General features: G+C 48.9%; 5 protein-coding genes across 5 annotated transcripts; 3 read left to right on the plus strand and 2 right to left on the minus strand.

The window, feature by feature from the left end:
- Positions 1–671: 671 nt before the first annotated feature.
- On the plus strand, positions 672–3,013 carry B0J16DRAFT_276600 (uncharacterized protein; the record flags this gene model as incomplete). Its single annotated transcript, XM_046123757.1, has 6 exons — positions 672–853; positions 911–1,184; positions 1,242–1,481; positions 1,743–2,221; positions 2,266–2,630; positions 2,709–3,013. 6 exons carry the CDS (start codon positions 672–674, stop codon positions 3,011–3,013), a joined length of 1,845 nt encoding a protein of 614 aa, XP_045978359.1.
- A 938-nt stretch (positions 3,014–3,951) lies between these two features.
- Positions 3,952–4,944, minus strand: B0J16DRAFT_312225 (pyrroline-5-carboxylate reductase dimerization-domain-containing protein). Its single transcript, XM_046125041.1, has 2 exons — positions 4,345–4,944; positions 3,952–4,293 (listed from the first exon to the last, which is right to left on the minus strand). The coding sequence occupies exons 1-2, from the start codon at positions 4,895–4,897 to the stop codon at positions 4,001–4,003; spliced, it is 846 nt and encodes a 281-aa protein (XP_045978360.1). The 5' UTR covers positions 4,898–4,944; the 3' UTR covers positions 3,952–4,000.
- Positions 4,945–5,921: 977 nt separating this feature from the next.
- On the minus strand, positions 5,922–6,833 carry B0J16DRAFT_365528 (uncharacterized protein; the record flags this gene model as incomplete). Its single annotated transcript, XM_046130018.1, has 3 exons — positions 5,922–6,009; positions 6,079–6,453; positions 6,498–6,833. The coding sequence occupies 3 exons, from the start codon at positions 6,831–6,833 to the stop codon at positions 5,974–5,976; spliced, it is 747 nt and encodes a 248-aa protein (XP_045978361.1). The 3' UTR covers positions 5,922–5,973.
- Positions 6,834–7,927: 1,094 nt separating this feature from the next.
- On the plus strand, positions 7,928–9,328 carry B0J16DRAFT_359005 (uncharacterized protein; the record flags this gene model as incomplete). The annotated part of the gene is made up of 1 exon (XM_046129617.1): positions 7,928–9,328. The coding sequence occupies one exon, from the start codon at positions 7,928–7,930 to the stop codon at positions 9,326–9,328; it is 1,401 nt and encodes a 466-aa protein (XP_045978362.1).
- A 297-nt stretch (positions 9,329–9,625) lies between these two features.
- Positions 9,626–11,185, plus strand: B0J16DRAFT_351239 (uncharacterized protein). The gene is made up of 2 exons (XM_046129161.1): positions 9,626–10,371; positions 10,420–11,185. The coding sequence occupies exons 1-2, from the start codon at positions 9,679–9,681 to the stop codon at positions 11,107–11,109; spliced, it is 1,383 nt and encodes a 460-aa protein (XP_045978363.1). The 5' UTR covers positions 9,626–9,678; the 3' UTR covers positions 11,110–11,185.
- The last annotated feature ends 303 nt before the right edge of the window (positions 11,186–11,488 follow it).

The following is an 11,488-nucleotide window of genomic DNA, read 5'->3' on the forward strand; positions in this document are numbered from 1 at the left end:
TTGTGTCTGCCGATATGCCCTCTCCGTCTGGCGACGGAAGGTGAGGCTTCCTGAGACAAATGTGGCTGATGCAGGACGAATAGAATCTCTTGAGTGGAGAAGCGGAGAGTAATGTCTTTGCGTAAAATCGTGAGGCTCGAGGTCAGTGCTCGGAGGCCTGTTTAACCTTGTATTTAAGCATTTCAGCGTGGCGTAATCTAGGCCTCATTCGGATGTCCGTGTCTTTCCGGGAATGATCAAGATAAAGTTTCACAACAATAGAAATGTCTAATTGCGGTAAATAGCTTCTCTGAATAGGAAGGTTCTTTCAAAAAAATGCCCAAGGGATGGAGAAGCATGATTTATGGCGTCGAGATCTCGCCTAATCTATCCCATTTCTGTCTGGCTTGTCTGAATTAGGCTTCGCCAGAGCTCCATAAGGCTGAGTTGTATCGAAGGGCATTGGATGATGGGAATGTGCACTTTTCAGCTCCGACCACTAGTGCAGTATGGCTGAATGTCTGCATGTAAACAACAGCGCCATGGACGGTCTAGATGCTAAGAGGGGGGGGAATCATTCCTGAGAACTTGCTGTATAAAAGAATACTGGTATCAGTATTGGTAGCTGAATCATCATAACTGCAACTCTTTCTTCACGCTCATACATTTTCACATACAACTTCTTAGTCACGATGCGTTTGTTAAAGGGCCTCGTTCTAGGCCTTCTCATTGAGAGAGGTCTTGGTCAAACTGAAGCCGCACCTGGAGGCGGAGATGCTGTTGCGACTGTAGCCGATCCTCCTGCTGTTGATCCTCCCGTCGAGACCGGAGGAGATGCACCTGCTCCTGTGCCTACATCACCCCCAGTTGGTGAGTAACGAATGAGTCCGATTATATCGATTGCTAACACCTCAATCGATCCTCCAACAAGTGGTGATGACAACGGTGGTGACAACGGCGGAAACGACGATGATGGAGATCAACCACCTCCCGATGATCCTCAACCTTCCGCAGGAGATGGTAACCGAGCTCCCCCTGCCGACGAGTCCATCCCGGTCGAACCTCCCACGGATCCTACCGACATACCGGAACCCGTCGATCCCTCGGTCCCTACTGACGAGCAACCTTCTCTCACAGACGACACGCCCGCTCCCACTGACCCCGAACCCACCGACCCTGAACCTACCGATGCCGATGCCGAACCTGTCCCATCCGCGACCGATGCCGAGCCAGAGCCTTCCGGAACAGGTGCCGAGCCCGAGCCCAGTGCCACGGAACCCACAGACACAAATGGTGAGGAACCAACCATGACTGAACCGATTCCAAGTGATACCTTGACCTCCGTGCCGGAAGAGGCTATACCCGGACCAACGGGAACTGGCGATGAGTCAGTTTCTACTCCTGAGGCCTCCAACCCACCGGCTTTACTTCCTACCGTGACTCCTAGTGACCCGACCGTTGATACTCCAGATGAACCCACTGTGACAACCACTTACCCGGCCGTTGCACCCCCCGATGAAACTGCCACTGAATCTGCCACTGAACCTGCCAATAGGCCTGCCGGGGAACCTGCCACTGAACCTGCCACTGAACCTACCACTGAACCTGCCAATAGGCCTGCCGGGGAACCTGCCACTGAACCTACCACTGAACCTGCCACTGAACCTACCACTGAACCTGCCACTGAACCTGTCACGGAACCTGTTACTGAACCTGTTACTGAATCCCCCGATGAACCTGCCACTGACTCTCCATCAGACCAGGCGACAAACTCCAGAGCCGGAATCGTGGCACCAAGCCCTACCGGGGGTGACGATGGACCAACTGCCACTGATGATACAGAACCTACCGTCGTAGCGTCGGACAAGGCCGACAATGATGAAGAGGACAAAGGTACAGACGCTCCAACCTCCCCACCCGAACCAGCCGAGACGGACGATCAGGCATATGCGCCCGATTCCCCAGACGAGACAGATGGAGGAAATGCACCAGAGACAGCCGAACCAACCAAGGAAGAACCCAAAGAGACCAATGAACCAGACTCTAACCAAAAACCCCCTCCCGCAGAATCCGGTGTTACACCACCCAAGGCCTCGGCAACCGGCAAAGAAGGCTTCACCACGGTCACAGGATCCAAGCCCGGTCCGACAGAGGCATACGAAGTTCCCGTCGATCTAGAAGAAGACACTGTTCTTGGTGACTACGCCGAATTCAAGAGGGCAGCCGACGGCAAGCAAGAAGTGTAAGTCCTCTACCCCCATTCATATATCTATACTGATCCACCAGCCTTCTCAAACCTCCCCCCAACGGCAAAGCAAACTGCGAAATCGCACCCACGGGCGGCGAAGTCGAAAACATCCCCATCGGCGAAAAGATCCGCGTCCTCCTCTCCGTAAAGATCGATCAGCCCGGTTCCAAGGGCGGCAAGACCGGTTCGCGACTCAAGATGTTGGTTGATGAGAATACCGTTTATGATAAGGAGCTTGTTTCGACGGGCGGTGATACAGAGGATATCGAGAGTGATCCGTTTGAGAATGCTAAGAACCAGAAGATTAGGGTTTTGCAGGAGTGTGGGGAGAAACCGACGGAACTTACTATTGAGGATGCTAATATTAGGGTTGCTATGGATAAGAAGAGTGGTGGCGGTGGTGGTGGTGATAAGGGTAAGGGTGGTGATGATGGTGACAGCGACAAGGGAAGTGGTAGTGGTGGTAAGGATGATGAGGGAGGCTCTGGATCTGGTGATGACAATGGTGATGGAGGCTCAGACGGTGGTGACTCAGATGGCGGTGACTCAGATGGTGGCTCCGGAGGTAGCGGAGGTGGAAGCGGAAGCGGTTCAGGCGACAGCAGCAGCGGTGGTGGTTCCGACTCCGGCTCCGGTTCTGACTCTGGGTCTGGTTCAGGCTCAGGAAGCGGAGACGCAGCATCACCATCAGCCACCAGCGTCGACACCAACGTTGCTGGAAAGACTCAAAAGGTCGGCGAGCTACTCTTGCTTGCTCTGCCGCTTCTTGCAGTTTTCTTGTGGTAGACTGGATCCATTCCGGGTATTTTCTGTATCTAGTTGACGAGAGATGAGCGATTGAGCATGTAATGAGTTTGGGATATAATGATATGGGGCTAGTCACTTCAAAGTCAAGAGTTTAACTCTGAACAACCCATATTCGTGCCATAAGCTCCGTGAGATACAATGCAGTATGTCAATGAAACCTACACGCTCTTTCTGCAATCAAATCCAAGCGCTGGTCTGGAAAGTATTTTGGTCGCTCTGCCTACCTCAGCTTTCAGATTCTCCACTGCAAATTTAACCCCCTCCCCGATCTTCCACTGTTTTTTCATTCTTTCCAATCAGACAGAGCCTCAGGAAGCCTCATACTTCACTGCATTTTTAACCCCCTCCCTGACCTCCATCCACATTTTCCAATCGCAACATTGGCGTCATCACTCATCCATTACAGCTCAGCTATCACATGACTTTGAACGATATGCAATGTAACTTACAGCCTGCAAGTAGAAGCCAGCCTTTACGCCTCACGCTGACTTTCACTGCGATTTCAACTCGCTTCCTGATCTTCAACTACTTTTCGTCATTCTGTCCAATCAGAAATTTGGCCCTGTTGCGCTGCACTCGGTTTTGCTTTGGGGGCCGTGAGTCCTTGGGTTGGATTAAATTTGCAGTGAAAAACGTCGGCACCTTCCGTTCTCGGCTAGCTTAAAAGCTCTGGTTGAATGTGACGGGATGTGTGTACTCGTTCTTGGAAAAGAGTCTTTGACGGGGGTTAAAATTGCAGTGAAAACCGCTGGATGCCTCCGCGCTATTGCCTGAAGATCACTCGCTTAGACTTCTGTTCAAAACGCCAAGGCACGCGAGCACTTATTTGACAACATAACGATAAAAGGCCAGGCGATAGTCGCAGATCTTGAAGAGACACGATCATATCTCACCAAATACGCACGAATTGAGAGTCTGTGGAAACTTTTACTATTTTGTTCTCTCTACCATCCTCTACCTGCACATCTAGTTCTTTCCGAGCTCCTTAGCACGGTCAGCAGCAGCCTTGACAGCCTTGTCAACAATCTCCTTCATTCCAGAGTTCTCAAAGCTGACGAGCGCAGCATGAGTGGTACCGTTAGGGCTGGTGACGTTCTTTCGAAGCTGGGAAGGCTCATCGGATGACTCAACCAGCATCTTACCAGCGCCGAGGCAGGTCTGTGTTGCGAGACGGGTAGCCTGCTCCTCGGAGAGACCAAGGCCGATACCGCTGGAGATGAGATGCTCAACGAAAGCGAAGAAGTAAGCGGGGCCAGAGCCTGGGAATGAATTAGCTGATGTTCAAATGCAAGTAGAAGGTTCAGACTTACCGGAAATTCCAGTGACAACATCGAGAAGTTCCTCCTTGTCAACCCACTCAGTAGCCTTGCTCACACTGCCCAACAGCGCAGAAGTCAAATCCTTCTCCTCAGAAGTAACATCCTCAGCAGCATACAATCCCGAAGCACCCTCCCCAACAAGCGCAGGAGTATTAGGCATAACCCTCACAATATGAGGCGCCTTACTTCCATCACCCTTGAACCACTGGGCAATGCTAGCCAGGGTGATACCCGCAGCAATAGAAATAACAACAGGAAGACTATCGCGCGAAGCCCAAGCAGCGCTAAGCTCCTCACAAACACTCTTGGCAACCTGGGGCTTCACAGCAAGAATAACAACATCCGCATCGGCGGCAGCTTCCTTGTTATCAGCGGTGGTGCGGACGCCGAGGTCGGCCATTTTGTTGCGGTTGACGTCCCAGGGTTCTGAGACGTAGATGTTTTGCTTGTTGATGTTTTTGGCGAGGAGACCGCCGATGATGGCGGCGGCCATGTTGCCTCCACCAAGGAAGGTGATCTTTGCGTCTTGTAGAGAGGGAGTCATTTTGGTGATGTTTGTTGTGTTGATGAGAGTGAGGGATTGATGAGGCGGGTAGTGGTGGTTTTGTTATGCTAACGTAAAAGTTTGGAGTTTATTGACCCCGCATCGGATTAACCCTGCGCTACCCTTTTAGCTTTGGAGCGATAACGGCTTGACAGATGACTGTATTCTGAGAACTATTTGTAAGAGAAATACAGACAATTTTCACATGTCATGGAGGAGTATTTTATTCAATTGAGATTTTCTCATTCATGATGATGCGATATACTGAGGGTGCAATGCTTTGAATGACGTCAATGCCTCACTTCTGATCGAGGCTAAGATGCACCTTGCCTGGAGAGTTTCAAACGAGTAGAAAAGCTACGAAACGCAAACACTTCACCATGATATTTTTGCAATATCAGCCAGCATAGGTACAACGAGGTTTACTTAATCTTACAAGCGAGCGTGGGGGTTGCTCGATCCAAAGACGACTTCGGTTACAGACGGCCTTCGTCGATCTATCGATAAGATAAAATTAGAGATAAGCAATTAAAGATAAGTGATAAGTGATAAGCGATAAGTAATGTTGTGAAGACTCTGTTCCTCGAATGAAGAGATGGACCTGCCAGAAGATGATAAGAGGCAGCTTTTCATTGTTGACTGTTTGAAATTTCATCAGTGTAAATTAAATCAGACGGTGAAACCGAGGTAAATCGTGTTTCATGCTGACAATATCGGGCGTCGGGGTTGGTGCAAAACATACAAATTTCATTCAGCTGATTCAACCTCCCAACTTAGACAATTAATTAAATGAGTGACACCGGAGTAGAAACTGTCAATTAAGCTCAATAGGTCACTCAGGATTGTGTAAAGCTTTGGTGAAGGCCTTGAAATACAACGGCAATTTCTCAAAAAGTAAATGGAATTAGGATTCTAGGGTAGCTGTCTTATCGAGGGTGACGTCACTGATAACAGCTACGATAAGCGATAAGATTTACGAAATGAAGACACAGACGCGACGCAAGGGTGAACAACGCGACAGGCACCAAGAGCAAGGTATACACAATTTCAAAAGTTTATGTAAATCTTCGATTGAATTACAAAATCCATATCATAACCTTCATAGCCCCAATCTACAGCTTTCTCTTATCAACAGGGTCTCTCCCATCAGGAAGGTCTCTCTCATCAGGAAAGTCTCTCACATTAGGAAGGTCTTTCTCATCAGGAAAGTCTCTGTCATCGGGATTAAGGTCTTTCTTATCAGGAAACTTGCGGAACATATCAGCAAGCCTGTCAATCGGCGCAGCCAAAAGTCCCATGACCGTCTCAAAAGGTGGATTCTCTCCAGCGCTGGGATGACTTCGTGTAGGCACAAACCGCTTCGTCTTGGAGAACTGCGCAGCCAACGTCTCACTCTCTCGGCCACGTGCCTTGAGCTCCTGTTCAAGAGCTGGTAGATCTCGCTTTTCTTCCGAGTCGATGTGCGTCTCTAGCAGGCTCCAGATTTTCTTCAGCTTGGGGACGTAGTCTGGGTCGTCGGAGCTGAGGTTCTGGAAGACCTTGAGATGTTCCTTGACCTGTAGATGTTAGTCAGATTCGGATTGTGGGGGGATTTGTTTACTTCGTGATGTTCTTGACGATCATCGTCGGCGAGCTTCTTTCCTCTATCACCCATGTACTTCTCAAAAGCAGGATAGACAACTAATTCCTCCCCAATCGAGTGTCTGGCTAGTTCCCAAACGAATTGATTTCCGAATCTCTGCTGATGATCGAGGTCGGATGAGTTGACTACTTCATTGTAGTACTCCCTCAATTCACGGTGGTCCTTGGTGATTGCGTCGGAAATAGCGGACATGGCTGCGATTTGAAAGCGGATTGGATTCTGTTGAAGACGGAATGTTCGAGGCTTGATTGCTGCTCGAAGTTGAGGTGTGAGAATGGCGCGGATTGATGACATTTTGTAGAGTGATGAATTTAATTAATTATTTAGAGAATTGAAATGGATTACATGGAGACATCATATATGTTTATTCATGTTTTGGCCTACAGCCTCTGTTTACACACCACCAGCCATCATGACGAAGAAATGAGAGATGCAGCTTAACATTCACCACATATCTTGACGCACAACAGCGCAATAAATGACAGACTTCAGACAAGCCTCACTCGTGATAGCTCAATCATACTTACCCAATTGACCACTCATAGGCCACCAATCGTAACACACAGCTTCTCATTCGCTTTAGCTACGAAGCTGTCTTACTCCGGGCCCTTAGCTCCGGTGCGGACAGGTCCAGTCATGATGATAGGCCAAAGCTCACAGCTCGCCACATAAACATGTGTCGCGCAAAGCTTACCCCGGGTACGTCGGGTACAACATGCGCGTTTAATGAGAAAAGCTTAAAAACATGTAATCGATCGGGAATCGAGCAACATAATCGAACTTGTACCTCTGTTCCGCCGTGTCTAATTGGATGCTCCGCGGTGGCGGGTGAAAGACTCCGGCGCTGTGACGGAAAATCAAGAATTGAACCACGATTATTTGCAGGGTTATTCCGTTGTACTGTATTGCAGTAACAGTACAAGGAATGAAATCTGTTTCCCGGGCTGTTGAACTCAATTGCCGTTTGTCCCCCAGAACATTGAACAAAAATTACGCCATCATCGAGTCACAAGTACGACAACGAAGTCGTTCGGATCAAACCGTCATAAAAGGACTAGCTTTTCTCCACTCCCCGCCGGTGATACCACCTCGCAATAATTTATTTCCAGTCATAATGTCATTGACTTTTGTAAACTTTGGAATCATCAATCGACGCTGCATGGTAACTGAGATATTGTCTTGCTTGACGGCATTATTACGAGATGTCGATCTCGCTTTGCATGACGGAGTGATTGATAATTTTCTGTAGTACGCATCATAGTGGATACTCTGTTATAGTGATTGCGTATATCCACAGTCTTCAAGTGAGATCTGAAAGTAAATAAAATGCCCGAGATGGTCCTGCATTAGATCTCTTCTGCAGCAGACATCAATCTTCATCAATTACCATGTCGACTAACTCCTTCTTGCGAAGCGTAGCTCTGCTCGCTCTCGCAGGCACTTCCGCCGCTGTGCCCGTCGTTTCAGAGGCTCAGACAACAGTCTCTTCATCCGGTGTCGCAGCCCCATTCAGACCGTACTCTGATGTGACCTCCCACGGTCCTTACACCGGTACACCCACTACCACCGGTGCTGTGTCGACTACCGTTCTCGCATCCGCCGTGGCGCCCAAGCCACCTCCACCAGGCTCTTATGATTACCCTGCCAATGGCAAGCTGAACGCTCCCCAGCCTGCGCCTTACACTCCCGACGGCGGTGTCGGCACCAACGGTTCTGCACCCGTGTACCGTGTCCAGAGCGACTTTGACTACCAGTCTCTCGCTCTCGCGCTGTACCAGGAGTGGATCGAGCTCGACCTTTTCCGCTGGGGTCTCGCTACTTTCTCCAAGGAGGAATTCGACGCCTACGGCATCGGCGCCGAGGACCGTTTCTTGATCGAGTACATGGCGCAGCAAGAAATTGGCCATGCTACTGTTATCAGCAACATGCTCGGACCCCAAGCTCCCAAGCAGTGCACGTACAACTACCCCGTTTCCAACGTCCCCGAGTTCATCGACTTCAACCAGAAGCTCACCCGCTGGGGTGAATCCGGTGTTTACGGTTTCCTGCCCCATCTCAACTCTGGACCTGCTGCTCAGTTGTTACTTCAGAGTATCACCATTGAGGCGCGACAGCAGATGATTTTCCGCCAGTTTGGTGGTAACTTTGCTATGCCTGAGTGGCACACTCCTGGTATTCCCCAGAGTTGGGCTTGGACTTTGCTTGCGCCGTATATCTCTAGCTGTCCTGCCGATCAGACTCGCCTTGTGTGGCAGAACTTCCCTTCTTTGAACATTCTTAACCAGCCTAACCCTGCTCGCATCAACGGGTCTAACGTCTGGAACGAGACCACTGGTGGATACGCCAACACTCTTTCCACCGCTGATATCAAGAAGGATGAGCTTTGTGTCAATGCCACCGACAAGACTCTCGATTGCCCCGCTGCTATCACCAACAACCGCAGCATCCCTCTCTCCTACCCCGGCCGTCAGGTCTTCCTCAACTGGGACGCTCCAGGCCAAGCCGTCGGTCCCAACAACAGCTACATCACCTCCACCAACGTCAAGGAGCCCAAGTTCGCCGCATGGGTATCCCAGCTCAACGTTACCTACTCTCCTCTGCAGAACATCAGCCTCGAGGACCGCACCGCCTACACTATTCAGCCCAACGTTTCCACCTGGATGGGTGACCCTGCTATTAACAGCACTATGTTCCTCGCTTTGACGGATTCGGATGTTTATGTTACGCCTTACAACCTTACTATGCTCAACCCTCACGTTGCTGCTCTGGCTGTTTATCAGGCTGGTTAAATGTGATTAATTACTTTCAAGTACTGAGCTTGTATAATGATGGATATGGTTCGATACCTTGTTATATAATTCTATTCTATGTAGCCATATCACGACTTAATGATATTACCTTTTCAGATTAACAACCTTGATTCTCCCATAGCTCCTCTGACTGTTTGTATGCATGTTGTTGCTGGGATATTTTGTTTTTGGAAGTACGTATCCAGTCTTTTGCAAAACACGTGTTGTCGGTTGCCTAATCTTCAGCTTACTTTTACCCCACTTAGGCACTAGGAACAATTCAAAACCCTCAACGTTCTAGCACTATCATCTTCACACCATCATCAACTGCAAGTTTCGCACTAGTCACTATGGCTACCACATTTAATCCCATGAGACCCAAGGTCAACAGGTCGGACTGCCCAATCTTACGACTCCCTAACGAGATTCTCTCCGATATCCTACGTCGAGTTATTGACATGGAGTGTGACGACACCTTCGACCTAAATGCTCGTCCTAGAACAGCAGTACGGCTATCAAACACAAACCGGTACATCAGAAACATATTAATACCCGAAATATATTCCGTTTTCCACATTTATCACGCCCCCGAAGTGGCCATTCAGCAAAACGAAAATTTAAGGAAATCAATGTCGCGTGTCCACGAGATATTGAGAGACAACCCGGAATTAGGACGGCATTGCAAAACCCTAAGGGTAACCCTTGATGAGCCGACATACCTGTGGAGCACTCTCGCGTACCCTATCATCCCGGAGTCGCTATTTGCTGTCAGAGGCTGGCTTCAGAACACAAGGCATTTGGTGATTGATGGGATAAACGATACAAACTATATCGGGTTTAATCACCATGTAATTGCAATCATCCATAATGCACTCAAGAGTTTTCCAGGACTGACGACGCTCTCCATGCGTGGTGATGGAATCTTGCTGCATGAAGTACTGGAAGGCATGCGTGATGTTGGTGAATGTCACAGTCTTTCAACATTGATTCTGGACGAGGTTGCACCTTACGGCGAGGACGAAGAGTGGGATGATGGGTTAAGGGTTAGGACACATGATCCCAATGTTGAATTTTGTTGACATATTATGCAGGAAGTCCAGGGCACTGCGCCCATGCAAAAACTGGAGTTTAACCGTTTTGACCTACCACCCAAAGCACTTGAGGTTCTGGTAAGATGGCCAAAGGAGCTTCATAGCTTGTCAGTCCGCCCCAGCGAGTCCCAGATCCAAGATGACGTGTGGCACTGGGGGAGCCTGCAGCCTATTCTTGAAACCCAAATGGCCAACTTGCGAGAACTGAACCTCTATGGTCTAATGCTGGACCGCAACCTCGAGATTCTCGACTTGACAGGGTTTACCATGCTGGAACGCCTAAGTTTACCTGCTACCTTGACGGGATTTAATATGCGCGACGTCCCCCGCATCCTCGCTCCGAATCTGAGATTCTTTGAGTGGCAGGTTTCGTTAGCTGGCTATTATGATCTGTTTAGCGTCGAACATTATAACTGGGTGCTTGGAATGGTGGAACTTGCCGCCCAACAACAGCAGAAGCTGAAGACTATCTTTGTTGCCGTGGATTGTAGTAACTGGTATGACCTGTTAGATTTAAACAGTGATTATCCATGGGATGCCCTGAAAAGTGTTGATATGAATTCGAAGAGGTTTGGAATACGCGTTCGCTATGATGAGCCGGCTATCTCGAGGGAAGACTTTGAAGCACGAATGGCGGAACTTGAGGAGGAGGAACGTATGGAGAAACGTATGGATTGGACGTGGGGGTAGATTGAAGAGGTACACTTTGGAGATACCGACACATATTATCAATGTAGATTCTAGGATGAATGTTAACCTTATCGATGATATCAGTAAATGATCTAACTGGCAACATCTTGAAAAGATAGAATAAGAGCTCTTCGTAATACTTGAGAATAGTACGCCGACCTTTACTATACGAATGGATCAGAGGTGACTGGAATGATTGCATGGATATTAACTAAAATTCGACGTGTAGCTGTTTAATTCAACTACTGAAACAAAGCCTCTCCAATCATCATAATGTCATAAGCATACAACCCTTCCAAACTATCAGCATTGACTCTTATGGTTTGCGTGGTTATTGTGGCTGTGCATAATGCTACCAGGTGCGTCAAAGAAGATCAAG

Source organism: Fusarium flagelliforme (assembly GCF_020744385.1).
Source record: "Fusarium flagelliforme strain FIESC 12 MPI-CAGE-AA-0113 chromosome Unknown B0J16scaffold_8, whole genome shotgun sequence".
Classification (NCBI taxonomy): domain Eukaryota; kingdom Fungi; phylum Ascomycota; class Sordariomycetes; order Hypocreales; family Nectriaceae; genus Fusarium; species Fusarium flagelliforme.